The sequence below is a fragment of the Coturnix japonica genome, chromosome 5, assembly GCF_001577835.2.
Source record: "Coturnix japonica isolate 7356 chromosome 5, Coturnix japonica 2.1, whole genome shotgun sequence".
Lineage (NCBI taxonomy): Eukaryota > Metazoa > Chordata > Aves > Galliformes > Phasianidae > Coturnix > Coturnix japonica.
In genome coordinates this window covers 52,285,190-52,312,991 of record NC_029520.1, presented here as the reverse complement: position 1 = coordinate 52,312,991, position 27,802 = coordinate 52,285,190, and the positions used below count along the sequence as shown (strand labels likewise).

General features: G+C 40.5%; 1 protein-coding gene across 2 annotated transcripts; it reads right to left on the bottom strand.

Annotated features, from left to right (window-relative positions):
* Positions 1-139: 139 nt before the first annotated feature.
* On the bottom strand, positions 140-27,284 carry KLHDC1 (kelch domain containing 1). Of its 2 annotated transcripts, XM_015865923.2 has the most exons (13): positions 27,049-27,284; positions 24,633-24,703; positions 22,455-22,572; positions 21,461-21,579; positions 19,476-19,554; positions 18,580-18,663; positions 16,548-16,631; positions 10,461-10,519; positions 6,206-6,318; positions 5,379-5,451; positions 2,326-2,410; positions 1,726-1,778; positions 140-913 (listed from the first exon to the last, which is right to left on the bottom strand). In XM_015865923.2, exons 1-13 carry the CDS (start codon positions 27,148-27,150, stop codon positions 739-741), a joined length of 1,215 nt encoding a protein of 404 aa, XP_015721409.1. In that variant the 5' UTR covers positions 27,151-27,284; the 3' UTR covers positions 140-738. The 2 variants fall into 2 exon arrangements, with proteins under 2 accessions (XP_015721409.1, XP_015721411.1); XM_015865925.2 differs by lacking the exons at positions 24,633-24,703; positions 27,049-27,284 and adding an exon at positions 23,479-23,578.
* Between the last annotated feature and the right edge of the window lie 518 nt (positions 27,285-27,802).

Below are 27,802 nucleotides of genomic sequence, written 5' to 3'. Positions count from 1 at the left end.
TGGGGTTATAACACCATCACGAAGCACAGAGCAGGGCAGGGGGTGGTTTGGGGTTATAACACCATCACGAAGCACAGAGCAGGGCAGGGGGTGGTTAGGGGTTATAACACCATCACGAAGCACAGAGCAGGGCAGGGGGTCGCTGTTCAACTCTACAAAACTTTAATGACTGCGCTCCTGGGAACTGGGGTCCGGAACAGAAAAACAGCGAGCGCTACAGCCGCTCTTCTTCAATAAATAAACGTTATTTCCAACGACAATTAAATAGAAACGTTACAGTCCCAGATACAACGTACAGCCCGTTTCCCAAAGGACTCGGTTCCCTTCAGGCCGTGCTCCATCCCTGTGTGCTGTGCTGGCCTTACAGTGACACTGTGGCTTCCCAAGGGCAGCGCTGCACTGTTCTGAAGGCCATAAGGCTGCAGGAAGGTTCAAGGTTCTTCATCTCAACCAACCAACATTGGCCAAAGCCACGTGATGGAGCGTCACCTTCCCAAAGAACAGGCTGGGCGGGCTGCCTCGTTCAGAGCACAACAAGGTAACAATACGTACAAATTAAACGTCCTCCGCTTCCTATGGCGCAGAAAACAAAGTGTTTCCCATGAAAAGGATTTCCTCGTTCTCAAACTTCATTTAGAAACTCAGCTGAACATTGTGCAGCGTTAGGAAAGTTCACTAACAAAGAGGTTGCTGTACGCTGTGAAGAAACCCAAGTGTTCAGCAGCCTTTGTGTGCTGCTCATGTGGTGCTCAGCTGGCACTGCCGCTCCGTCTCCGCCTTCTTCTCCTGCCGGTGGTTCACTGCAGCCCAGAAGGTTATTTTCTTCAGCACCTGCTGCAGCAGTTTGGATGGCAAACAAGGGATCTGATTGTTCAGCAGGGCTGCGTTCTTACCAATGCAGTCGAGGCACAACCTGAAGAGGAGATAGGAAAAAAACCATAAACATAAGGAAGTTTAAAATAATAATAATAAGGTCCTGGGGTCCCCAGCACAAGAAAGGTGTGGAACAAGACCAGAAAAAGGCCACTAAGATGCTCAGAGAGCTGGAGCAGCTCTACTGTGAGCAATGGTTGAGGGAACTGGGCTTGTATAGCTTGGAGAAGAGAAGGCTGCGGGGAGACCTCATTGTGGCCTTGCAGTACTTGAAGGAGCATATAAACAGGAGGGGGATTGTTGTTTGTGAGGGTGGGCAGTGATAGGACAAGGGGGAATGGTTTGAAACTGAGACAGGGGAGGTTTAGGTTGGATCTTAGAAGGAAGTTTTTCACTCAGAGGGTGGTGATGCACTGAACAGGTTGCCCAAGGAGGCTGTGGATGCCCCATCCCTGCAGGCATTCAAGGCCAGGCTGGATGTGGCTCTGGGCAGCCTGGGCTGCTGGTTGGTGACCCTGCACACAGCAGGGGGTTGGAGCTGGATGAGCACTGTGGGCCTTTGCAGCCCAGGCCATTCTAGGATTCTAGGATTTAGGTTGCCTATAACCCAAAGTCAAAAAGGTGGCATTGAGTACACCTTGTGATTCAGTACACTCATTGTGCCCACACATGCAGGGGACAGAGCATTAGGCACCACTGGTGTTTAAGCTGCAATGCATTATCATACACTGCATATTCCAAAGATCTACTGAGAGCCATTTTACAGTTTACCTGCCTACACAGGATTACATTAAAACCTTTGTGTAAAAGCAGCAGCAGAGCGATGTAGCAGTGCCCACAGCCCCAGCTCACCTGAGAAGTGAGTAAGGTTGTGTCTGAAATATCAACAAGTCACTGCAGTGACCCTGATGGGGAGAAAGAAAACAAGCATGTAAATGACAAACAGCTTTTCTCAGAAATACTGCTATTTACAATGTCAACGTAACACCTATTATCACATCCAAAGTTTTAAATTGCAGATATTTAAATAGTTACTTAGAAAGAATCTTGAATAGTAGACTTTGTAATGAGCCTAACAAAGGCAAGAAAAACCCTTTCCAAATTACCTTCCAGGAACAGCTAAAGTCACATCCTCTCATATTCTTATATCAGGATAAACTTCTTTACGGAAAGGGCTGTTAAGCACTGGGATGGGCTGCCCAGGGAGGTGGTTGAGTCACCATCCCTGGATGTGCTTAAAAACCATTTGGAGGTGGTGCTCAGGGCCATGATTGAGCAGAGGGCTGTTAGTGTGGGTTTCATGGTTGGGATGAGGTTAGACTTGATCTTTAGGTCTTTTCCAACCTGAGCAATTCTATGATTCTGTCATTCTCTAGCAGCAACTGTATTAACTTTGGTTTATTTCAATTATATTAATTATAGTGCTGGGATTTTGTTATTCAGTTTACTGACCGTGTCCATGAAGTGCAAGTCATCTTTGCTTCCACCAAACACCATCACCTCTCCTTCTTTTCCAAGGCAGGCTGTATGCCACAGTCTAGAAATAACATTGTGGACAGGATTAGTGACCAAATAACAAGAAGCAGCTGTGTGTTATCAGCAAAACAACTCTAACAATTAAATATTTTTATGCATATTAACTACCTCTCATACTTTCCTACATTCCTCATATTCCAGTTTCTTTTCACAGCTCTTCCATTAAGAGGATCTATGTTCCTTTTAATTAAAATGGAAAGGTCACCTTTGCTCAGTCCTGTGATTGCACTACTTGTTCACAGAGAGCCTTGAACTCTCATTCTTCTCACACCACTTATCAAGTAGAATTACAAAATTTGATACAATTAATTTTACAACTTGCACCGTGAGCTGGAGAAACTATAAAGCAACTTCATCATTTGTGTCTTAAGACTTTCTTTACTAGTGAGCCCTCAGCCCATGAGCGATGCCCATTAGGAGTCACTCTTTTCTGTTTGACCATTTATTTGCACAGAGCAATACTCTGGGAAGTACCTCTGAGGTTTCTGCTTTGTCAAATACTACTCAGATGGGTCAAGTGATTCCAAACATATATGGGAAAGAGGCAGATGTACACGCAGAGTATTGTAACATCACCTCCACTTTTTAGAAAACCAAGACAAAGACATTATTAAAGGGTTTTCAAATCTTTTAACCCACCCCTTAGAATATTACATTATTATTCAGTTACTTAACAGCATAAAAGGAGAGAGCAATGTGACTATCCTTCTCATGAGAATTCTGGTGAATGATTATACTTCACACAGACCAATATATTTTTGTCACTATCTGACTCAGGATGAGAGCTTCACAGCACAGATTATCTCGTATCACTTTCATGCTTACCCCAAATCTCATGGGGGTCATTTTCTGTGCATCAATTACTTATACCATATCCACAAATAATTTGTATTGTACATATAAAAGCAGATAGTATAAAAAATAACAGCAAAAACAAAACAAAAAAAGTTGAGTTACATAATCTTACTTTAACAATGACTCTGCTACTTCAGTAGCTACACCTTGCCGGATTCACTTTTTATTGCTAGCAGATTAAAATCTATTACTTTTCACCGGGTGTATCACCACTGAAGTAACTGTCACAGAATTATTATCACCCCAGAGCTCTGGCCCCTTACATTTACTTAACCAAAGTAACACATACAGCTACAACTTCTGTGCAAAAGTCAACATTCGCACTTTCTTACGCCATTCATTTCAATAATTATTCACCGTTCTCCTCAGGCTAAACTGTGTCCCACCTTTTCTCTTCCTCATACCTGTGCACAGATCTGTCTCTGCCTTATCTGCCTTAGGGAAACTCTGGCCTGGACTCCATCACCGAAGAACACTGGGAAGCCTTTCCTGCCTTCACCTTGTTGCCATCCTATCTTGCAACCTGACGCATTTTTCTACAGACTGACAGAGTTTATGTCCTCTCACAGCTGCTCTAACTTAGCACCTATACATTCTAATAAAGCATGTTATTTAAATTACACTGAATTCATGAAACCTTTTACATAACTCTTCTATCTAGAGTAACAATTACATGGTAATGAAAACATACTAGGAATTTGTAAATTAAACATACAATTTGTTAATTAAGTTGGCATGCAAAACATTTCCCAAAGCACAATTTATGGACAGAAAAAAATATATTCTTTTCTACCAATATAGAAACAGGAGACAATTTATTGGAAAAAGGAGGTTGAATGAAACTAAAGGAACTGTTCTTCAAAGGATTTAATGAGAAGCAATTTTGCAGAAGCACCAGGAAAATATACTAATTATGTGAGGTACACAGTGCACTATGAGAGAAATATATCACCTAAGTACATATTTAAGTATTAACGCCAGAACATTTTAAGTCCTACTGTTAAAGGCATGTGAGTAACTCATTCAGACTAACTCAATGTAGAGACAGGTTTTTGGTGTGGCTCCTTTTATCTGTTTCCAAGACTTTTTGAAAAATGTTACTGAAATATCTTTCTTTTAAAAAAGTGGTGGAGTGTCATTTACTGCATTAAAGATTTAGATCAGTGAAGGGCAACTGTCCTCAGCCTACCAAACTGTACACCAAAATCTGAAGGCAGCAGAGAAGCTCATCCATGTAAAGAATTGAACAGGAGGACTAATTAGCCCAGACAGCTAATGACATGCTTAGTTATTTGAGGCAGTCATCAGTTTTCACACAGCAGTTCATTAGCTGTAAGAAGGGCAGAAAATATTCCACAAACCTAAGGTATGAGTTAATTTAGGCTTGAAATAGTTTTAAATATAAGAAAGCAGAAAACTTGGTCTAACAGTGTTATATTTTAAAGTGACCTAGAACAGGATAAAATAGTCAGAAATGATCTTTTTCTGCAATCTTAAACATGAGAGGAAAGAGGAACAGTCTGGAACAGACACTACAGCCACACACATCCTAGAAGCAGGGTTTTTTGATTGTTACATTCTCCAAACTTAAAAAACAACTCTACAGGCCCTGATCGTGCTGCTTAGATCCAGGTCTCGTTGTTTAGTACTAAAGTCAGCTTTGCAAAACTGTGATCATGATTAGTTGCTTCTGCTCAGAGAAAACAAAACAAAACAAAACAAAAGCTATTTATAATTGTTTTGGAATCCAAAAGGTCTGACAGCATTTTAATTGCAAAATGTGTCGTCATTAACTAGCTTGTGTAATTCCCCTCGGTTATGAAATTACTCAGAAGTTAAACAATATATATTTTCTTGTATAAAAACATTAATTTGCCTAAACACATTTTAATGAGAATAAGCATAATTCAACTGTAACAAGCACAAAGTAATGCCTTATCTGGTTGAAGGAGCGTAAGGAAATAGTGCAAGCTATTCAATCACACTGCTTTCATTTTTGTAAAATACTTGTAAAATATTCTCATATAACGTAGTTTAAAAACACTGTCTGGTAATTCAGAACTCCTTAATTTGAAACATCTACATTTCAGCAAATGTTATTTATTTCTGTGCACCTGGGCCTACTCTTAGGCAGATGAGTAAGCTGTTTCCATCCATTTGTTGTAATGCTATGAATCCAGCCATCACCTGTAAATAAGAACATATATTAGTAGTTTATTACCTCCCCTTTCATTTATACAAAATCTGTGTTCCAGGAGGATGGTACATTAAGATAACAAAGGCATCATTACCACATCAACCATTTCAATCTCAGTAATTTAACCTAACCATTCACTTACTAAAAGCATGCTGCATTGAAATCTGAAATTCAAATAAACTGTTTTTTTCTTTTCTTTCTGATATATTGAAAAAGCAGGTAGACATTCCTATGAAAGCAGGTCAGCACCTTTTTGGAAAGCATCCCCTCCCAATGGAATATATCTGTGACACTCAATGCTATTTTCACATTCTGCTATGAGAAGATTTGCCTTTTCTACAAAAGTTTCTAGAAAGGGAACACAGAAGATGGAGACCACCTTCCTTCCTATTTCATCCTTTGTAGCAGTGATTCATCCCAAAATGTACAAATAACACATAGATGTAACACATCTTCTTACTGCAATTCATGTTCAGATCAAAAGTCACCCCCTGCTCATACCAGAATGCATGAAACTTTGGGTTTTTAGATCATGGACAGTTCAGTGAAAGATTAATTATGATGTTATCACTGTACTGCACAACACGCACCTACATTTCTTTAAAAAGCAAGATGGCAAGAGAAATGCTTAAGTGTCATAAGAACTCTGTGAAAAGACTCTAGTTTGGGAAAGACAACAAATATCACAGTCTATTTAGTTAGTACTGAAGGATACAATCAAACTATAATCTTTAGATTACTTACTTAAAGGAACATTATCTGAACTCAGTCCACCAAAAAGAAAGAGTCTGTCATCTCCTATTGGAGTAAGGGTGTGCCATGATCGATCCTTTGGTTTCTCTCCACTGATACTGATTCTTGACGAAACAAATAGACAAAAAGCAATTTTTCAAAGAATGCTGAACACGAACCTGACAGGAAATTTAATTGTTAATTCAGCCTGTCCTAGGACAAGCATAAAAGTGATAAAGCTGCAATTCAGCAATCTGAGTTGACCCTCAAGAAGAGCAATAATGACTAAAAAGTACAAGTTTTAAGTACAAAACCAAAGCAGGTTTATTATTCTAAGATTCTGGTCACATGACAAAAATAACATTCTTCCAGATTTTATGTACACATTTCATTTCAGCTGCACAGTTACATATCCTTGAGATGAGAATCTGGATATAGAAGCTGAACATTCGGGATTTCCTATAGTGGGTGGCCTGAATTCACATCATCTTAGTCCAGGCACTTAAGTGTATAATTGCCTCAGGTAGATTCCACAAGTCAGCAGAGAAAGATACGGACCTCCAGAGGGCATCAGACTACCTAATATCTCATTCTAAGCAAAAGGAAACATCTACTGTAACTGCACCTAAACTCAGACACAGAGTCTATGCTACCACATACTCTCTATGTCCTGATTTTGGAAAGATAATGAAAAGAGCAGCTACAAACAGCAGTCAGCTCTGTGGCAGGGTCAGACTCTTGTTGGACTGTCCATAGTGCAAAAGAGGGAATTTTGCAACAGCCTACACAGATTATATTTCCAAGAACCGGTTACCTTTCCTTTTTCCTGCTCTGCTGAGGAGGGGTTAATGTAATTTACCCAGATGTGGGCTCAATCTATATTGTGAATACAGCAAACAGAGACAATAATCTGTATTTCCTTTATAACTAGTGAAGAGAAACAGTTCCTTGAAGAGCACAATTTGTGACATTTTTCAGATGTCACCTTGGCAGCAGTTGTCTCATGCCAAAGAAGTGCCTGTTTCTCTAACTGAGCACAGAGGAAGCCTAGGGTGAGTAATGCAGGCATCTGCAGCTACAGGAATCTCACTACTGCTGACTGCTGAGCAGCTCTCCATCTGGAAGTCTGAAGAATCACAGCTAATTAAATAGTGATTGCAGAACCGTCCTGCTAAGTTTGGCATTGAAGTTGGAGCCAAGTTGACAACGTTTATGTAAGTGCCTGCTTCATGTAACTTTCATATAAGATACTTCTAAAATCTGCAAATGAGGCAGACTGTGCTGAGATAAAACAAGTTTTATGTTTAGAAAAGTATGTACCAGATACTGATGATGAGTGGCAGCATTTGAATCTTCCATGCTACTGATACAAAAAAATATATATATATATATTGTGGTAATAGAAATCTCATAGTATTGGACATTTTGAGGAGGAGGGTGGTGGAGCTCAGAGGAGATGAAGTAAGTTCTGAGTAGCAGTAGAGGTCTTTCCCTGCTGCACCCTTGCCTGACAGATTCAACACTGGACATATAAAATTAAATTAATATGATGCAGTTCCTTAAGAAACTTGTACAGACTTAAGTAAGAAAGAAAGCCTGGTATGACTGGATAGTGAAAGAAGTGCATGATGGATCACAATAGCATATCAGTTAATGACAGGCCACAGGGCTTTAAATAAAATCATCATTATATTTGGGATTTTTCAGAGACGATACTTAACAAGTGAACGTTGGACTGTTCAAACCAACACCTCACTGGGTGATCCATACTTTACAGCAGAAATCCAAACATCTGCAGCACTCAAACAACCAAACTTTTTAATCTCTATTAAATGCTTGACTCTCATTTGGCAATAGTTCATGTGGGCAGTCAAAAAACAACCTCCCTGCGGCTGCACAATGTCTTAGGTAACTCTCTTATCATGATCAGAAAGGTTGCAGCTTGCCCAATTTTTCATTTGCCATTAGAGCAGAGGAATATGAAGCAATAGCATAAGAAAGGAAAGGGTAGTTGCAAGAAACAACTAGAGCAGAAAATATTCATGCTGATGGCAAGAAAGCCTGAAGGAATTACCCGACTGAGCTTTTGAGACAGGTTTTAGCTGGAAACAGATTGCCCAATTTGAACTATTCATAACTGCTGGTGCTGGGATGATATGGGGTGGTTTGGTTTATTTCTCACTCCTAATACGTAACGTCAGTGGTGAAAAAACAGAAGAGAAAAAAAATCCACCCTGTTTATCTACTCTGTCTTGTTCTGCACTGTGCAGAATGGTGGAATTTCAGGGACCACCTTCTTTAGACTGGAGACATTCCCTACAAATGCCCCATTTCTAACATTTCTACCATCAGTGGCTCCATGAATGGGTGTATTTATCCAGAAATCAATTTCCAAGTAATCTGAGCATAGACAGCCTGTGGAATGGAGTTAAAATGTGCATACTATTTTGACAGCTCCCGAAAGACAGGCTGAATTTTTGCTCCTTTCATAATTAGGAGATTAAATCTATTTTAGAGCTATTGTACACACTGACAGGTAGACTGGTAATATGAGATGATCATACCATAATAGATAATATATTTGTAGCTGTAATTATTTGGAGAGAAGAATGCCTTGCATTAGGCAAGCATCCCTTTTTCTTCTGATTTGCAGATGATTGTGGCTAATCTGAATTCTCCCATTTGTGATGATCTGAATTATATTTTTCAGGCTCCTGTAAGATCAGACACCAAAGAAAGAGCAGAAGCTGCCTGAATGAATATGTTTATTCATACCCTTTTGGGTATATAAGAGTACCCTTTATGGTATATAAGAGGCTTATATACCATAAGCCTCTCTGCAGCAGTGTCCTAAATTTGAAATCATCAGGGACTACACTAAAACATAGGTCAGCCCTCTGAGCTACTTTTGGATCACAATGTAGACATAACTGGGCACTAGAACAACTTGAAGTTTAAAGCAATGGTTACATTTAGCATGACCATCCTCAGTCTGAGAATACGTACATGTACTTGTATGTAAAATCATTCTGCTGTACTGAGGCCAAAAACAGGAAAGTCTTTAAAACCTGGAAATTGGGTTTCACATGCCAATAAAATGGATAGGAACTTCAATATGGCCAACTTAGACTTAGCACTACAACTATGACACCCTTCCTTCAGGGCTTGACGTTCCTATTACTGACTTGTCATTCAACTGTCGCAGCTTTCCCTTTTTAAAGCAATGAAAAAGTCAGTCACACAGCAAGTGCTTGTGCAACAGTAAAGAAAAAGTAAGCAATTACATCCAATAACTGGAATAATCAATCCACCTGGAGGCCAAGTTCACAGTGTAAGAGTGACAGCAGTGTTGTCTAAACAAAATATTCTTTGATTTAAAACAACCAACAAAGATGATCAATTAAACCTTCAGTTAATCTTAAGTGCTGATTAAAGAAGACTCCAAACAGGTGCTTTTCTGCAAGGTTACTGTGAGACTTCCTTGTCATGCTATTCACCAGCAGTAAGAAGGAACAGATGGAGGACTGCATCTACATCTTGGTTTAGCTCTTGTTTCAGGGGGCAGAGGAACATGCTTGATTAGATAAGCAAGTCACAGAGATGCCCATCGTAAGCGCATGAGGCACATAAAGCTCTGGAGCAGCATCAGTATGAACATAAAGTTGTAAAGCTGAAGTTTATGGTCTTGTTTAGAAAATACTGTTAGGTTACCTTGCAAGCAGGAACAGAAGGGTGGTTATCATCTCTTGGTCTCCTGGCTTGTCTATCAGCTAACAATATACCACTGACTCTATACATGTAGTATGGAAGGTATAGTACAGCATTTAAAAATGCACGCTAATACCTCATTTAGTTTAACACTGCAATATAGATGTCATTTATTTTACCTAATTAATAAAAGTTTTAGATGCTTGAAATGGGAAAAAAAAAATCTTTCCTCAATCTGGACAGCAGAGAACAAAATACAGGTATAGGAAAGAACAGTGTTCAGAAAGACATCAAAACTAAAATTCCATACGGATAAATGTACCCTTCTTGGAAATTAGGATGTTAAATCACTACATGCTGTGCTGATTTGGTGCAGAACAGAGCAAGTGTAGTAACCCCTATCAAATTAAATTAAATGGAAATCACAATATAACAGCTGCTGTAATTGTCCCCAAACTCCCATTCTACTCTTGGAAGAACTACAAAATTAACACTGGAACTGTTTATCTGTGTTTCAATTTGCTGCATTCAACTTCAGTCATTAGGGAGAAAAACTTACCTTCCAGACCAGGTCCAAGTGTCCAAATTCAGGCAGTGCAAATCATTCATTCTTGTTTGCTGTAACAAATTAAAAAGAAAGACAGAAACATCCCATTACGTTACATTAAGTAAGCAATGAGCAAAGTAATTTCAGCAACGCCATCTTAAGACAGAAGATATTTTCAAGAAATGCATGTGCCTTATAACAACTCTGCACTGTGAGGCAGATGAAAAGCATTTATTCTAAAAAACAAACAAGCAAACAATAACATCCAAAAAAGAAAACAAAACCAAACCCAGCAGGCAACTCTCTGAAAGTCAACTGTCAGGAGTACACCCGGTAACAATGCAGCGGCACTATGGAGCCACTTTTATTCTTAAACAATCATTTAATAATGAAGAACTATGTGATACTCGATTCCTGGAAATATATTTAACTATCCACAGAACTTGCAGTAGGCAATTGCTTAAGGTATAATGCTCTACACATAGTTTCTCAATTTTTATTTGCATGCTGCTTGTAACTATACATCCTCCTGGCTGCCTGTTCACTTCTTTCTGATAACATGCTCATAGGCAGTGAGTGTACTCAGTGCACTGCATCCCACAGTAAGTTAAAAACACCCATATTTGTTTTTCTTTTCTGGATGGCAAGCCATTTCACAAAGGTACTACTGTCACCAATAAGGTTCCATGATCCTTTAGCATTTGCCATGGAAATAATAAAACATATCAGTAAGAAGAACGGGAAATCAATGCGCTTGCATGTATGCCTGTGTTTAAGAATGAAGTAATTGCCTTCAAAACATAAAAGGAGGGGAACTGGGAAGAGAACATAAGAATATTTCTTTGCTTGAGATTGTAGCCGTATTTTCAGTGCCTTGCAATACACCTGACATTTGTGATTCCCCTAGGTAGTACTACACAGCATCTGAGAAGTAGGGAAATATAGCTTGCCTTACCTTACAATTTCTTTCTCCTAAGGCAGTCCATAGATCTATTAGAATTAGCTTTTCTCCAGCTTGCAGATCCTTTGAGGCAGAAACTAGACTTGTCATTTAAGTCAGAATAGGAGTAGTTTTATCACTGAGAACTCAGCCAGTTAGTGAGTCTGAGAGACTTCCAAAGCAGTCCATCAAAGCTATGGAAGGTCTCAGCATTTTTCAGGGAAGAGCAAGGTTTTCAAGAAAGCTGTGGCCTCCTCTGATCACTTACGTGCTAGCCTGTTTCTGTCCAGGGGAAGATGATGTGAACTAGTGCTTTGTCTTCAGATAAACCAACAGGCTTAAGAAAAACAGAATGCGAGTGCTTTTGGGCATTGCCTGAGAAACTTTACCCCCACAAGAAGGTGAATATAACAATGGAATCTAGTCCAACTAACCGCTAGTGGAATGATCTGTCTTCCATGACAAGTCTATTCATCTTCCTGCTCCTTCAGGTGGCTCTGAAGGAAATGGGGAACACATACACGCAGAAAGCAAAATGTAATTACTGAGATTCTTCTGCTGTACTTGCACACGGTTAGACACTTGAGGACAGGGTGGGAAAAAAACAACATTGTGGCCTCCAGAATTGGAAATATTTAATCATCTTGGAATAACACAGTTCAATACAGAGGACACGGATTAAAGGAAGGGAAGAAAGAAAGGTGCTGTTATATTGCAAATTAAGCTTTCATGAAGATGCTGTTCAAGACCTCTTAGCTGACTTTCCTCTCTTTAAAAAGGCAGAAGATGGAGTAGTTTTCAGTTCCTCGGTCCCTAGGAAATCAATGTATAACAACTTTACATGCTAATGTTTCAACAGATTGACAAATGAGTAATTACATCAACTTCATTTTCAATTCAAAACACAGCATCAGTTGGACATTTCTATCTGAGATTCAGTCTTTCAACATAGCTTTAATAAACTGTCTCTACTCAGCCCTTATTAGGGAAACTGGAAAGCTCACAGCCAGGTATCACACAGGCAAGTATGCCAAGTTTCCCTGCAGTTTCTCCTGTATTTCTAACTGCTAGCTACTATATTTAATCACTTAGCTCATAATCCTACATTGATTCTTAACTGGCTCAAAAACATTAAGCATTGTAAGAGGGTTTGAATCTCCCTTTGAGCCACAAGGACTCAGACATCTTACTTATCTATTGCATGTTCATTTATATGCAGCCCAGTAAACATTAACCAAGATCTGCCTTGTCTCAGGACTAGCTTCCTAGTGTGATGAAAAGCATTAAGGGTGACATATTTATTGATCACTGCTGCTACAGTGAACTCAGTATCGCTCTCCAGTCTCAGATTTACAATCAAACAGCTACTACAACTCAAATCTTTGTAAAAGAAGGACTGCAGTTCAATGTATCTTCTTATCTTCAGTGACAAATAGGTTAAAAAGAAATATAAGCATGCATACATTAAGGCATCAGATGTGCGAAGAACTGCTGAAAAGACTGCATTACTACTTCATCAATCTCTACATGAAAACTTTCCACTTAAACACGAGACTTGCACCATCTTTTGGACTAACTTTCCTTCCTTCCCACTTTCTCCCATTTCTGATTTTTCAGGGTCTTACCTGGAGGAACAGAGTCCACATAAAACTTCTGAGCCTGTTTTCAAATGATTCCTGGTACAATTGATTTTGATCATCATCTTCTTTTACCAGCTCTAGCTCCAACTTTGGAAAAAGGTGCCCTTTCCTCCCAGAAGGATGAATAGGAGAAGCCTCATGACACTTCCTGTCCCTTTCTGGTTCCTTGTAGAGCCTTTTCCCTGGGAAGATTTGTATTATGGTGAACTAGAAGGAGAAGGAGGAGCAGAGCAACCCCGCATTTGCTCCTTAATTTATGGACAAAAGCAAGACTTCATCCTCTGGGGGGGAGTTACTCTTCTTAGGAAACGTAGTTCTTTACTGACGTCTTTAGCTTTCCTTCCCTGCTTCATGACTTACATTAACTCCTCATGCCCCATTGAATGTTTGCTTCCTCCATTTATTTCTAGAATAGAAAGTGAACTGACAATAAGGTATCTCTAAGGTGGAAATTATACTTACTGCTCTCCTACAAAATTAAATACAGCTTTCCAAAAATCTTACTCGGCTCTCATATCCTTCCCAAGTGGCTTCAGTGAAATTTAGCAAGTGGTTATTAAGAAAGCAGATGCTAATTGAGCGAGAGAAAAAGCCTTTCAGACTGGAGCTTTTCTTGTATTTCTGAATCCTGTAGTCAAACAGACAGAATTAAACAGAAGCCAGAGGGCATGTCCTCTTAGGGCATATCTAATTACACAACAGCTCAGTGGAGAAATCATAGGTGAGCCCCAGTTTACTAATAACTCTACATGTGGGTAGCAGAGGCTGTGTGGAAGTCTTAGCTGGAGTCACAGAGCAGTTTAATTGCAACGGGCACAGTGCAGCAACCCTGGCTAGATTGGACACAGCATGCAATGCTATCCTGTTCTGGTGTGAAGACCCCTGCACCACATGGAGACTAAGAGAAAGCCAGAGGGAGCAAAGCTTCGAAGGCCACAGTATACAAAAATGAGTGGTAGACCAGAAGGTCCAGAGCTGCAGGTTTAGTTGCTCACATTTAGTTTCTCTCCCTCTCACATTTGTAGACTTGCTAACTGAGAGGCAGGATTCAGTTCAGCTGTGGTTTGCAAGGATTCATTTATAGAGCTCCCAGCCTACTACAGCTAACTCTGACATGCAGTATTTGATGAAGACCAGATACTTTCTCGGTCTCTCCCACTATCCATTTATTTCCTTACATCTTTGTAAATCATGTTTGTCCAAACCTACAGCTCTGGAAGCTACTGTTTGCAGTTCTGCCAGACAGAGGAGGGGCTTTAGCAATAATCCAGAGATTGTGAGCCTGTATCAAAGGCAACATAACGCAGACTGGTAAGAAACAACATGATCAGTCTTGGCTACTTTCTTCTCTGGTTGCCCTGAAAAGGTACTCAGGTAAAAACTTCCCCCTCAGTGGCTGTATATTTGATTTTTGTGGCTGCTTTCTACCTGCCTTGATCTGTGTGTCTGGTTTCCATCTGAACAAGCAGGAGTAAGCCATTTTGTAACTGAACTGTAGGCTTTCCCTAAGAACAAAAAAATTACAGCACGACTTTTATAGCTTGAAAAACAAGGTGAACTTGAACAGGGAAAGAAGTATAATCCCTCGAGAATGCAAGGTTTAGGTTATCAAAACTTTCTAAGATGAAATTGGTGTATGTTCATCATGGGACATTTCCAACCAACAGCTACTTAACTCCTTTTCTTTCAAATAGTAAAACTACAGAAAAAGAACACAGAGTGCTTGCAAAAGCTCCTTCACTGTTACTTTTCATAGCAGTAGAAGTGGAAAGCAAGTCTCATCTTCTAGCTGAATACAATTAAAGGCTATGAATCAGTAACAGGTAAAAAAAAAAAAAGCTAAAATTGTAACAATTTTTTTAAGTATGGAAGACTGAGTGCACAGTAATTTAAATTAGGTTGTTTTTTTTACTTGCCTCACAAGATGTTTCTCACATTTCTTATCAATTCCAGCTGATATAGAGACACATAAAAATATTATCTTACCTATGCTTTTACAACAGTTCTAAAGAGTTGGTACATTTCCAACCCATAACAAAACTAATCTGGTAAAAAAACGTTTTCAGATGCTATGTGAAGCCTGCATTAGTTAGAACCACCACCATCTTTGTTTTCAGACATAAGAAAAGTATATATTTTATATATTGGATTGCTGCCTCAGGCTTAAATACTTACATTTACTTAATGCTTCAACAGAGAAGAAGCGTAAGGAGAAAATTTCCTCTAACCAATGCTAGAAAAATTAAATGTTTTGTTGAGAGATTTTAGTATCTCCCTACTTTCCAATGGTAGCTTTGAGTTTGTTAAGTACAGATAACCAACCATAGCATTACACCTGGGACTTCTTCTTTTCAAGTGAAAAAGAGCTAGGAAAGTAAGGAATTTAAGAGTTAAAAAGACAATACAGCAAGAACCCAGCCTTGCTTTAAATATGCAGAGTACATCATTTACAACTCTTACGCTGCCCTTGATCATTTCCTACATGGCAGTAGATTTAAGACAGTGCACTAAGTGGTACAGTCTTAGATCAGCTATCAAGGAAATACATACAAACCTTACTCTTGTGGTCAAGAGCCTCTACTGGATACACAGAAAAGAGCTGTTGACAGCAACCTCTACAATGCTCTTCCCATATTCTTTATCAAGCACACCAAACATGCTGAAGGTAAAGACAGACTGTAAAACTGGAGTTCAGAGAGCAGAGGAGAGGCTTAATGGGACTGAGATGACTGCTGGCTGCAGCAGCCTGTGCTATCAGACAACATGCTGCAGCTTCCTGGACCAGCTTGAACGTATAGAGACATTAGCTTTGCACATCCTGCTTTTCTGGATAACCATATTTCAGACACTTGTAAACAAAAAATAGTTTAAATTACCAAGCCAGCTGAAATCTGGAATTTCCTACCTTTCAGGAGCGTGTGTTGCAATTGTAAATACAAAATACTGTATCAAACACACTATAATAAACTTCAATTTCTCAGCAGGTAAAAATGAGGAAGAAATGACTGTTTTTACATAGTTTCCCTTTCTTTAGGAAAGAAAACTAGCACAAGCTAAACTCCTAGTTGTATTCACCACTTGCTATCATTTCATTAAGCGATGTATAAACATCACTATATATAAGCAGAGAATGTTAGCATCCTTCCATTTATTAAAATCTGATCTGTTATCAGGTTTGTTTCCTCTCTGTTTCCAAAGATCTCCTACAGATGCAGGTCAGGAATTTTGTTGATTTATAAGCATTTACATTTACCATACAGTCAGTCTGGTTTCCCCTTTTTGGGACAATTCATACTTTAGCATCAATACTGTAGATAGAAAGATAGAATCTTCTTTTTGTAAGGCACAGGGAGATGAAAGAAAGCATTCTGGGTTCACCACTTTTAAACATACTTGTTAGGCCAGTAATGCTTCCAACTTGTTTCTACTGCAAGAATAATTTGCTTAAAAAACAAAACTTCAAAACAAGCAAACAGAAAAACTCTACAAAATAATAAGAAGATTTAATTATACACTAACCAACACTCGTCCTCCGAAGATGTATCCTTTATTTCCCAGTACAGCACAAGTATGGGCTGCTCGAGGCTGAGGTGGATCTCCACCCTGAAAGGATCAATATATGTTATTTCAGAACACTGTCAAAGTGTCAGCCAAGGACTAATGGTAAGGAAGTAACAAAGGTTGCAACGATAAGGCCAATAGGCATCAATATGCTCACAGAAGTCCAGTTTTAAATAATTTATAGGCACGTCCAAGACTCCACAGACATCAGAAAATATACACAGCTGCTAGGGGCAGCTTTCAATGAGTTCCTTCAGTTGCTAATGTTTAATGTATCCCCTCCTGGTCTAATTTATCAATGATTTATTCAAGTGAAATTCAATTATCTTTACTTTCTAAATAAATCGATCAATCTACTCAAATCTATTTTTACTTTCTAAGCATAAAATTAAAATAACACATCAGTAACTGTTGATATGTCCCGTGAAGCTTTACTTAGTGCAAACTATCAGCAACTGGTACCAGAGATCTCTAGGATCAGATTCTAAATGTTTGTGTAACACCTAATAGCCACATGCTAAAACATCTTCCCCTTGTAAGTTGGAAATAGATGGCTTTTATTCTTAAACAGTAATTTCTTTTTTTTTTTTTGATTTAATTTTGTAGGAATTTTAGAACATCCCATAAATAAAATAGAACAGTTTCAGACCTTGTTGCCATATGCCTCTAATGAGCTTTTCTTTAAACTCACCATGATTTTATGAATCTCTAAACTTTTATATTTAATATCAGTATTTTACTGGGAAACTGAGTATATCCACTCCGCTGGAAGACTATTAAAGTATTTGCTGGAGGCTATCTGGTCTGTTTATTCTAACATGATTGGATGACTGTGAGGTATTTGTTTAAAACATTTTCCAATATTAGCTCTTGAGAGAATACAGCAACTACATAAACCCAGCACTCAAATAATGCATATATAACCCCCTCATATTAACCAACATTTTTACTTCACAGTTAAAGACTGATGGCCTAATCTAACAATTTCTGTCTCTCTCTTTGCCTTTTTTAGTCTGTGAGAGCTGAATGTTGAACCAAGAGAGACTAAATTTCAAGATCACTGTTGCTATCGTTCACACTGACTGACCCATCAGCTTTACAAAAAAGGAGAGGGGAGGAAGAGAGGAAGAAATCCCCAGCTCAGGCCTTAAATTCACATAGGGTCAACTCTCTGTGAAAGTTCATTCATGTTGCAGATTAATTATACATGGTTGCAGTCAACCGAACAGCTTCCTATCAAAACAGATCATCAGTGTTCATGAACACCAGCTTGGCACCATTAAAGTCATTCATATGTTTACTCCACATACTGCCCAAAGACCTTTGCTATGTCCCAGAATGCCTTTGCTAGGTGACGTGCTGCATGGGTTAATGGTCATGCTCCAGCTAAGGAACGTTTCCAGCCCTGGAAGAACTACGAGACACCCAACAGCCAGCAGATGCACTCTGCAGGACCCACGTCTGCTGTGTGAGGGGCCACTGAAATGCCTCCATGCTCAGGCTGATTCTCAGCACCTCTTTGCTATACATAATAAATGGTTTCTGGGAGTATTCCAGTGCCTTATTCTTCCAGTGCCTTACCCTTCCAGCAATGGAGAGCTGACAGTAATTTCATATTCCCAACATTTGTTTTAAAGCCTGAATACAAAGCTTTGCATTCTAGATATAAAATACAATAGTGTCTAATCTACACATATTTCACATACCTCCCTGAACCTTACTAGGTTTTTAGTCCCAGAACATGATAGGGAATAAAAAAAAAAACCAACACCCATCCATTAGCATCCTGTAGGAAAAAAGTCATAGTGTCAAACCTTGAGTTTTCCACATTTCAGATCTGTTGAGTGTCCTCCCGTTCAGGGTTACAAACCAGCACAACACTATGCATATCCAAATTACTTGTTCTGACATCGATTTCTAGAGCTCAGTAACTATTCAAAATGCAGGAAAAACACGATTATGTCAGACAGCAAGACTTAAAAACACTCACTCTAATTGCAGGTTGAGACCAAGTCTGTGTGTTTGTATCAAAAACGTGAACATCATTATGCCATCCCCAGAAAATCTGTCCTTCCTATAAGAGAAGATAAAAAATTCAAAATGTTATTTCATCTTAAAATCATTGCTCTCATTAAAGGGTACAGACCGAGAAGTGATCTATCAAAAGAGAATATCAACTACAATATTTTATTGGGAAGAAAAGCAACCAACATGGGCTAATGTTTTAAGGTGATAGAGGAACTCAGGTCTAGCTAAAGGTCAGTAGCATTCAGGAGTGTGCTTTTAAAAATGAGCTTTGAGCTCCAGTCACTGTAGAAGGGAAATCCTACAATATATCTTATTGCACAAAATAATACATTTCTTGTAAGTCAATATTTAGCATTTGAAGTAAAGGTCTGTACTTCTTGGCATGAATATCCATTAATTCATTTGAATAAACACTTTCACCAGACTCCTTCCTTCTGCCATCTGTAGGAGCTCATTATAGTCATCTTAAAGCATATGGCATTTACTTTGTAAAGAAATTAAGAAAAATAACCAGCGATGTTTGTCCATTAGATCTGTGAGGCTGTAATATTCCCTGCTATTACTTCAATGTAAAAGTGTTAGATACTCTGGGAGTTCCACATTTAAAATACATTTGTTTTTACTTCCACAGCATTCTGTTTCATTGTACTCAAAGCCCAGCAGTGGGTACTGCAAATACACAGAACACTCAACCCCATTCCGACATGCAACAACTGAGAGTCTCAATAGAAGAGTCAGATTTACATTTGTGCTGATTCCCACACATAAAAGACAATCAAGCAGACCTTCACACCCAGTGAGCACAGCAGAAAAGGTCATGTTTTGACAAACCACACTAAGTCATAGGAAATCCCTTACCCAAAATGCATCATGGACATCAAAGCAATCACTCAGCTCATTGTGCTTCCTGCAGCCATAGCCCCCAAAATATATTAGCCTAGAACATCAACAGAAAAAATAAGTTATTAGCTGTTTTTAAAAGTGCATTCAAATGAATAAGCTGTAATGATCATTTTCAAGTTTGGCTTTACCTACTGTATTATAAATAATGCAAATTATAATATTTCACATGGCACCTAATTGCACAGAGAACCTTCCCAGCACGAAGGTAGAACCTGTTACGATTCTGAGCCTGACAAAAATCCACCTATACAAGGAGGGAAATTCAAGATACCCCTGTGTCCCCCTCTGTATTAATCCATCCACAAGTTTATCACAGTCACATTCCCAGACACAAGTCAAAATGACAAGTTACACACAAGGCAGAACATCTCCATGTTTTTGCTACAACTCTTATCCTTTTCCACTTAAATTCCCATGATTCTGCAATATTTGTTAGCCTTCCATATATGCCTTTTTTCAACTAATGTTCTCAAAGTTCAGCTCACAAAGTCTTTCTCTAGCTTAAGATTAAGATTCCAATTAAATGCTACAGAACATACTACACTGCAAGTGTCATTATACACCTCCAAGCCTAATATTCCACCCACGAAAAGAGCCATACATAGGTAATGGTTCCTAAAGTTTTGTTTAACTTCAACATCTGAGGATATTTGCTATCTTGGGAGATGGCAGATTAGGAAATGATGGCACGGTGAAGTTGTTCCAGACTGACATTCCTACAGAAGCAGTCAGTGAAAGCATTGTGCAGTGCACCAACATCTGCAAATTCACACCTTGTGAAGTTCTACAAACGTGCACAGCTTGTCTCCAGATGCTCTTATTAAAGAAGTGCTGGTTACACTCTGTCACCTGAAATAGGTGACCTCAGTATGCTGGTTAAATTTATCTACTCAGAGTATCATTTAATTTTGAATGATCTTGCACTGATAGCTAATGAACATTCTTCAAATACATGGAGACAGGGGAACAGGTTGCCCAGTGAGGTTGTGGATGCCCCTCCCTGGAAGCACTCAAGGCCAGGCTGGATGGGGCTGTGAGCAACCTGGACTAGAGGGAAGTGTCCCTGCCTATAGCAGGGGGTTGGAACTGGATGGTTTTAAAAGTCCCTTCCAACCCAAACCATTCCGTGATTCTATGATACAATTGTTTATCTTGTAGTTAAAATTACAAACACAAGATATAGTACTGAGAGACATTATACAGATTACTCTGAACCTCTTCAGACATAGAATCAAGAAACATAAATTATTTACATTTTATAATGTTCAGTGCATACCATAGCCTTACTCATTTGTTCAGTGCATACCACAGTCTTACTCATTTACAGTAATTTGGTAACAAATAGTTCACGTCACTTAGTTGTGACTAGAGATTCCACAACATCCAGCAACCTTCCATAATAACTACAAAATTTCATATAAAATATGTTTTTAGTTAAGCATTTTTTTCCTAGATATGCTCAGTAATTATACAACACACACCTAGGCTGACTTAGATCTTACAACGCAAAGATACTGAGATGTCCTTGCAACTCTTAGTACTTGTATGCTACTAAAAATACTACAGAATATACTAAATATACCCTGTTGAAGGAAATAAATTAATAGTTACATAACGCAACAGAAATTCAATGTCATTTCTATACTGATTTCTTTTAACTTCTGGAACTAATACAAGTGTAATAGTTTTCACCTAAAGCCTCAAAGCAACCCAGAAACCTTCACTGAACTTCCTAACCCTCTCCTAAAGTAGGTTTATACTTACCATTAATTCAGCTCGCACGTGACAGAACTCTGGTATAAAGTTTGGAGAGTTACGCAAAATCCCACAGCAACTCAAGCTAAGATTTAGAGTGTCACACATCACCAGCCTGTGTTCTCTTCATGTTATAGTACTCCCTCTCTGCAGTCAATACATAATAAATATTGTTAATGTGTTACCTGTCCTTGTACACCCAGCAGGAAAGCTTGTCACGTGGTGTAGGAGGTTGACCTTTAAAATTGGTGATTTTCTTCCACCTATAGGTTCCATTTTTTGTCCGCAAATTAACATAATACAGCTTAAAGGAAGAACAAGATCACAATATTTTCAGTATAAATGATGTTGAAGAATCTGACACAAAGCAGTAACTAAAAGAACAATGTCCCTACCCCCCGAATATGCTACTTACTAAAAAAAACCAAAACACCAACAATAACAACAACAGGCGGAACTTTATAATAGATAGCAACACGTGGCAAGGGTCCCATTCACCACAAAACCACAGTTAAAACATGAGTGGCCAGTTTCCTTGCCTTCTCTCTGTCAGACCAGTATGGTAATATCCTGCTCCTTCCAGTCAACAGAAGCCTTGTAAACAACCTGCAACATCCCTCTGTTCAGTTCTAACAACCGTGGGTATTTCTACCTAACCTAAATGGAACACCCACACCAAATTCAGCAGTGTTTGAGAAGGGATGCTAAACAGAGATGATGGCAGGCTTCAAAGCAGTTCTTTTCTAGTCTGCATTGAACCCTGACTGCCTCTGCACTAAATGACAGCAAAGCTGAATCACCCTTTGGTTACTGTGAAAACCAGTAGTTGTATTTTAATTTTATCTACTGCTTGGTTCTGTGAGAGAAGTAATCACCAAAGTGATAGACAAAATCAATTTCAACTGCCGCTATATATATTTTTTAAAGTCCTTAGGAAAGCCCCGGCAATTCTTAGAAGTGAAATGTTCCACAGTCTGAGTCTCATTCTGAAGCTATGATTCAACAGCAATTCAAAGAAAAAATAAAAGGAGTTGAACATTAAAACATAAAGGGTTTTTTGACAATTTAAAAGTATATGTTTTTCTACAAAAATGAGTTCTTAAATTTCTCCTTATTTCAGTAAGGTCAATACTCCTATCCATTCAAATACTAGACATTATGAAGAAAAGAATACCATACCCGATTACTGTACCCTTTATCATCAAATCCACCAAAAATGTACAGCTTCCCATTAATGCTCGCTCCACAGCTTCCTGACATGGAGGTAGGTAATTCTCCTTCCATTAGGTGCATTGTCCTGCAATTTGAAAGCATATTAAATCTTACAGCGCTGTTTCCAAACATGTCAAAATTAACAAACTCAAAGTAAAGGCATTAATGGTACTTAAAGCTAAAAACACAGTTGCAACGTGCTGGCCATAACTAGTAGAAACTATAGCTGATACAGGAAGTCAGGCTCTGGTGGTATGAGTGCTTTCACATGAATATTCTACATACATTTATGAAGCTTCTCAAATTAAAAGGCTGTTATCATGGCTAACAAAATAGTAAAACATTGGAAATACTATCAGTGATAACTCCAAAACCTCCTGAAATTAGAACATGGTATTGCTGTTTGTATCAGAAGTGGAAAACTGAGGCAGAAGTAGAAATAAAGGTCCACAGTTCTCACTCATTTTGGTACTGGGTCATAGCTCAGTAAGACACTTCCCAAACTGCATTTTGCACTGTATTTAGCACAACACAAAAGCTTTAACAGTGTCAGTTTCATCAATGAGTGCTCTGTTCTTCTGCCATGGCCAGCAGACCCCTGCCTTCTCCTTGCCAGTGTCACCTACAAACCAGTGATCTCCATTATGTGTCTCTCCTCAGGCACGGTCTCCCATCTGGTTCCAGTATTTCTCCTCTCTGCTAGGTCTACTGACCAGACAATTCCATTCATTCCCATCTCTGACACATCTGTACTGAGACCAGATGCCTTCAGATTCCACCACTGGTAACCACACAGAAGAGGATTCACGCAGCTTTAAGTTCTGATACTTGACCTTATCCCAGCCTACAAGAACTGAAAGCAGTTTCCTTTAAAAGGAAAAGCTTTACATGTCCTTAATCACCAGATGTGAATGATGCACATGTAACCTTATTGAATGCTGTGCTAAATAGCAGCAGTTAGGGGCACTGTGCCCAAGTATCTTTGCTTTACCATCAAAGCCACCTTCCCCTTTTCTCCACTCTTGCTCTCTCATTCCTGCTTGTTCCTGTGCCCTGCTGTGCACTCAGCTGTATGCACACAACTGCTGCTGCTATAAGTGAATGAGCTCAAGAACTGATCCATCTTAAAAATAACTCTGCAAAAAAAAAGAAAAGTTAAATATAACTCGGATCACTTTCCTGATCCAGTTTCCTGCGTGACCACACAAACAGCCGTGCCAACACACGTGACACAGCGACACGAGGTGGGGAGGAACAAGAGAGGGCATGGGGGTGCTTTAATCAACCCTTTCACCAACCTGAAATAAAAACAAAACCACCAAACAACAAATAGCTAATAAAGTTTTCCTAGGGTTGTGCAGTTAACAGTAGCCAGAATGATGCTTTCCAAGTCAGCCATTTGACCACAGTGCGGAAGCTCATACACACTATAAGATACTCTGAGTTAGTCCTTATCCCCTTCTTCCTCAGTTTCAAATTGATGCTTTTCATATGGGTATGCAAGAAATACACAAACAGTTGGGATACTATAAAAGCAGCTGGCAGAACTCACATTTGAAGCCAAATCAATCCTACTTGCCAGACTGAACACAATTACAACAGATTCCATGGGAAAACTTGAAACAGAAGCATTATTATATCTCCCTATATACAATATATAAACACAGTAAATAAAAAATGCAATGATTAAATTGCTGGTGACATACAAGAATCGGTTAGTTAAGAATTACTTTCACAAATAGACTCACAACACAGTTATAACAGCACAAATATATGCAATTGTAAACAGATCGACAACCCAAATAGTTGAATAGCCTTTAACAATAGAGCTAATATATGGAGAACAAGGCACAAGTAAAATATATCTATTCTAACAGGGACTTAAGTGGCCATTTCAAACATTCTTTCAAGAAAAAAAGCAAAACAAACCCCACAATCATACCTAAGTAATTAATGTGTTTCCTGGACTAATTTGGAAGCACATCCATCTGTCCTTCAGCCCTCACATTACATACCTGCAATGTGAACTCCCAGGAACGTGACCAATAACTCACATAACTGAAGGAAGTCTTTGCGTGGCAGCTAACTATAACCTATGCAAATATCAGTGTAGTATATTAATTAAATATAAATAATTCAACTTACCATAACCCGCTATCCATTTCGTAGATCCAGAGCTCATCATTAGGCAAATACACTTCATTTTCTTCTATCGACTAAAATGGGGGGGAAAAAAAACCCACAGATGTTTAATCACTTGCATATTATGCACCATATATTTTAAAATGAATACCAAATCATGTTACTTAGCAACACGGAATGCTTTGTAAGTCATAAGGATATGACTTACACTCATACTTTTTTGCTCTGATCGTTACCTTTTGAAGCACACAGCTCAATAATGCTAATAATTTAGTTATTAATTACTGATATTGATTACGTGCCTTTATTATTACCTCTTCAGTACAAGAGGTGTCAAGCAGGCCAGCAAGCATTACCTTTGGTACAGTTTATCTTGCCAGGTGCCTTTCTCTGCCATAGCACACAGCCTGCAGCTTTAAAAAAAGCACACTATATTTAATCTAGGTACAACAGAGGCCAAGTATTTGCTGGAGAACCAGCTCTGAATAATAAGTCACTGGGCAGCAGGCCACCAGCGGCAGGTAAAACATAAAAACAAAGTCATCTGTTTTTGTGAAGGGCTGCACTAGTCGGGTCGATGCAGCCTGCATTTCTAAAGCCTAAGGCACAGAGTATTTCCAGGGGGTTCAGTACTGCACAGCTATAGAGTATTACTGAACGTAAGGCCAAAAAATACCATATTAGACCTTCCTGTTTGTGACAGGTCATTCCAATTTACTGACATGTTCATACCTGAGAGACAACTAACTTCCTCATAGTTAAACCATGAAATCTTCACAGGCCTTAAGGCATGAGAAACACCACCTACTGAGACCCTAAAAGGAACAAACCCTGCAGGGACAGCTCACAGGACACCCACAGCTTCCTGACAGCCCTGCAGTTTCTCTGTATTTTAAGTGCTCAGTCAATCGATCAAGCACAGAAATCCTTCAGACTCCACAAGCTCAGCTCTACTGAAGGGAGACCAGGACTGAGCACAGTGCTTTCAACTTGCATGTTTTAGGATCAGTGGTGCAGGCACCATGGAGAAAACACACTACCTGCATACAATGCCCTATTTTTATTTTATTTGTAAGGTTAAATTAACCCAGAATTAAGAACCACAGAGATTTGCTTACACCAGAACTGACAGTGATTCCTTGAAGGCACAAAGCAGGTGTGTTTACAGCCTGATACCAGCTCAGCTGCGAACCAACACAACTGCTCTCTAAGGAGGAAAGCACGCTGTACTTAACTACTAATGAGCAAAAAACGCGGGGACTCAACAACAAGAGCACGAATTACATCCGCAAATTATTCCTGACACACCCAAAAGGAAAGAGGAAAGGTGTTCAGCACAGAGCGGCCGATTACGGCGCTGAGGAAGGGCCAGGCTCCGCGCAGCTGTCCCAAACAGGCGCTCTGTGAGAGAGCCCAGCCGTGCAGTCAGGCCCATGGCAGCTCACAGAATGACCCGGGTTGGAAGGGACCTCAAGGATCATGTAGTTCCAACCCCCTGCCTGGCAGGGCCACCAAACATACACCTTTACTAGATCAGGTTGCCCAGGGCCCTGTCCAACCTGGTCTTGAACACCTCCAAGGACGGGGCATCCATAACCTCCCTGTGCAGCCTGTTCCAGGGCCTAACCACTCTCCTAGTGAAGAACTTCCCCCTAACATCCAACCTAAATCTTCCCTCTTTTAACTTAAAACCATTTCCCCGTGTCCTGCTATTGTCAGCCTTTCCAAGAGTTTACTCCCCTCCTGGCAGTAAGTTCCCTTCAGGTATTGAAAGGCTGCAATGAGGTCACCCCGCAACCTTCTCTTCTCCAGACTGAACAAACCCAACTCCCTCAGCCTGTCCTCATAGGGGAGTGCTCCAGCCCCTGATCATCTTCCTGTCCCTCCTCTGGACCCTTTCCAAAATCTCCATGTCTTTTTTGTACTGAGGCTCCACACCTGGACACAGTACTCCAGATGGGCCTCACAAGAGCAGCAGCAGAGAGGGACAATCACCTCCCTATCCCTGCTGACCACCCCTCTCCTGATGGATCCCATTTGCTTTCCGTGCTGTCAGAGCGCACTGCTGGCTCACGTTGAGGTTCCCCCCCGTTAACACCCATCACAGCCGCCATCACCGCCCGCCCCGCGCGGCGCCGCTGTTTGAACCTCCCGCCCCTCCGGCGCGTGCTGCCCCAACGGCCAATCAGCGCCCGCGCTGAGGTAAACAGAGCAACGGGGTGAGCCCCGGCCGAGGGTGCGATGGTGGCGGCGGGTCGGTCCGTTGGGCCCCGCTCGGTGCCGCTCCGCCACCTCAGGGCGCCTCGGCCCCGTGAGGAGACGCCCCCCACCCGACGCGCGGTTACGCGTCCCCCGCTCGCTTCTCTCCGTCCTCCCCCCCCGTTCTCCGCTCGCCCTCGGCGCCCTCCGCCCGCCTTACCACGTATCCCCCCCACACGTAGAGAAAGTTGCCGTCCACCACGGCGCAGTGCCCGCTCCGCTCCTCGGCCACGCAGAACTGCTCCGCGGAGTCTGCCGCCATCTTAGGGAGGAGGAGGAGGAGGAAGCGGCTCGCGTGCTGCCTCAGCGCTCGCGCCCCGCCAACGCCTCCTCCGGGAGAGGCTGCGGCTCGCTCCCCTCAGGCGGACGGGAAGCGAGGAGGGTCCAAAGGGTGGGGCGGCCTTGGGCTGCCCGCTGCCCCAGGCGCTGCGGGCGGAGCGGGCTGGCGGCAGGGCTGTGCTTACATGGGTCGTTTGGCGGCACTCCCGGAATGGGTCCTGTCAGGGTGTGAGGCCGTGCTGCCATGTGTGTCTGCTGAGATGCATTTGAGACATGAACCTGACGGTAAAAGCACGAGGAGGTGCCGAGAGTAGGATACCTGAACGTAAACCCAGCGTAAATCCAAAAGAGATGAACGTAAAAGAGAACGTAAATCCAAAAGAGTTGGAAGAGAGACTTGGGTTGAGGCAGAGCTCAGCGTGGGACGCGGCCTAGGACAACCACAGCAAAACTTGCTCATCTGGCTCCTGCCAGAAGCTGCAGCTGTGAAACACCAGCTGATAAAGAAGGACTGTGTGGGAGTTCAGACTGTTGACTGTAGAGAACTGTCCTGTGAGTGCTGCCATCTGACCTGTAAAGTAGGTGGAAGTAGAAGCTTCCGACCACAGGTGGTGGAGCACTGCAGGGGGGTCCCA

Bases quoted from the DNA above. Each gene is read 5' to 3' on its own strand.
- KLHDC1 (XM_015865923.2), bottom strand. From the start codon at position 27,150: ATGGCGGCAGACTCCGCGGAGCAGTTCTGCGTGGCCGAGGAGCGGAGC. The intron at 19,555-21,460 runs GTAACACATTAA...TTGATGTTCTAG, and splicing joins TGCTGGGTGTACAAGGACAG to GCTAATATATTTTGGGGGCT. The intron at 6,319-10,460 runs GTAAGTTTTTCT...TGTTTCGTCAAG, and splicing joins ACTTGGACCTGGTCTGGAAG to AATCAGTATCAGTGGAGAGA.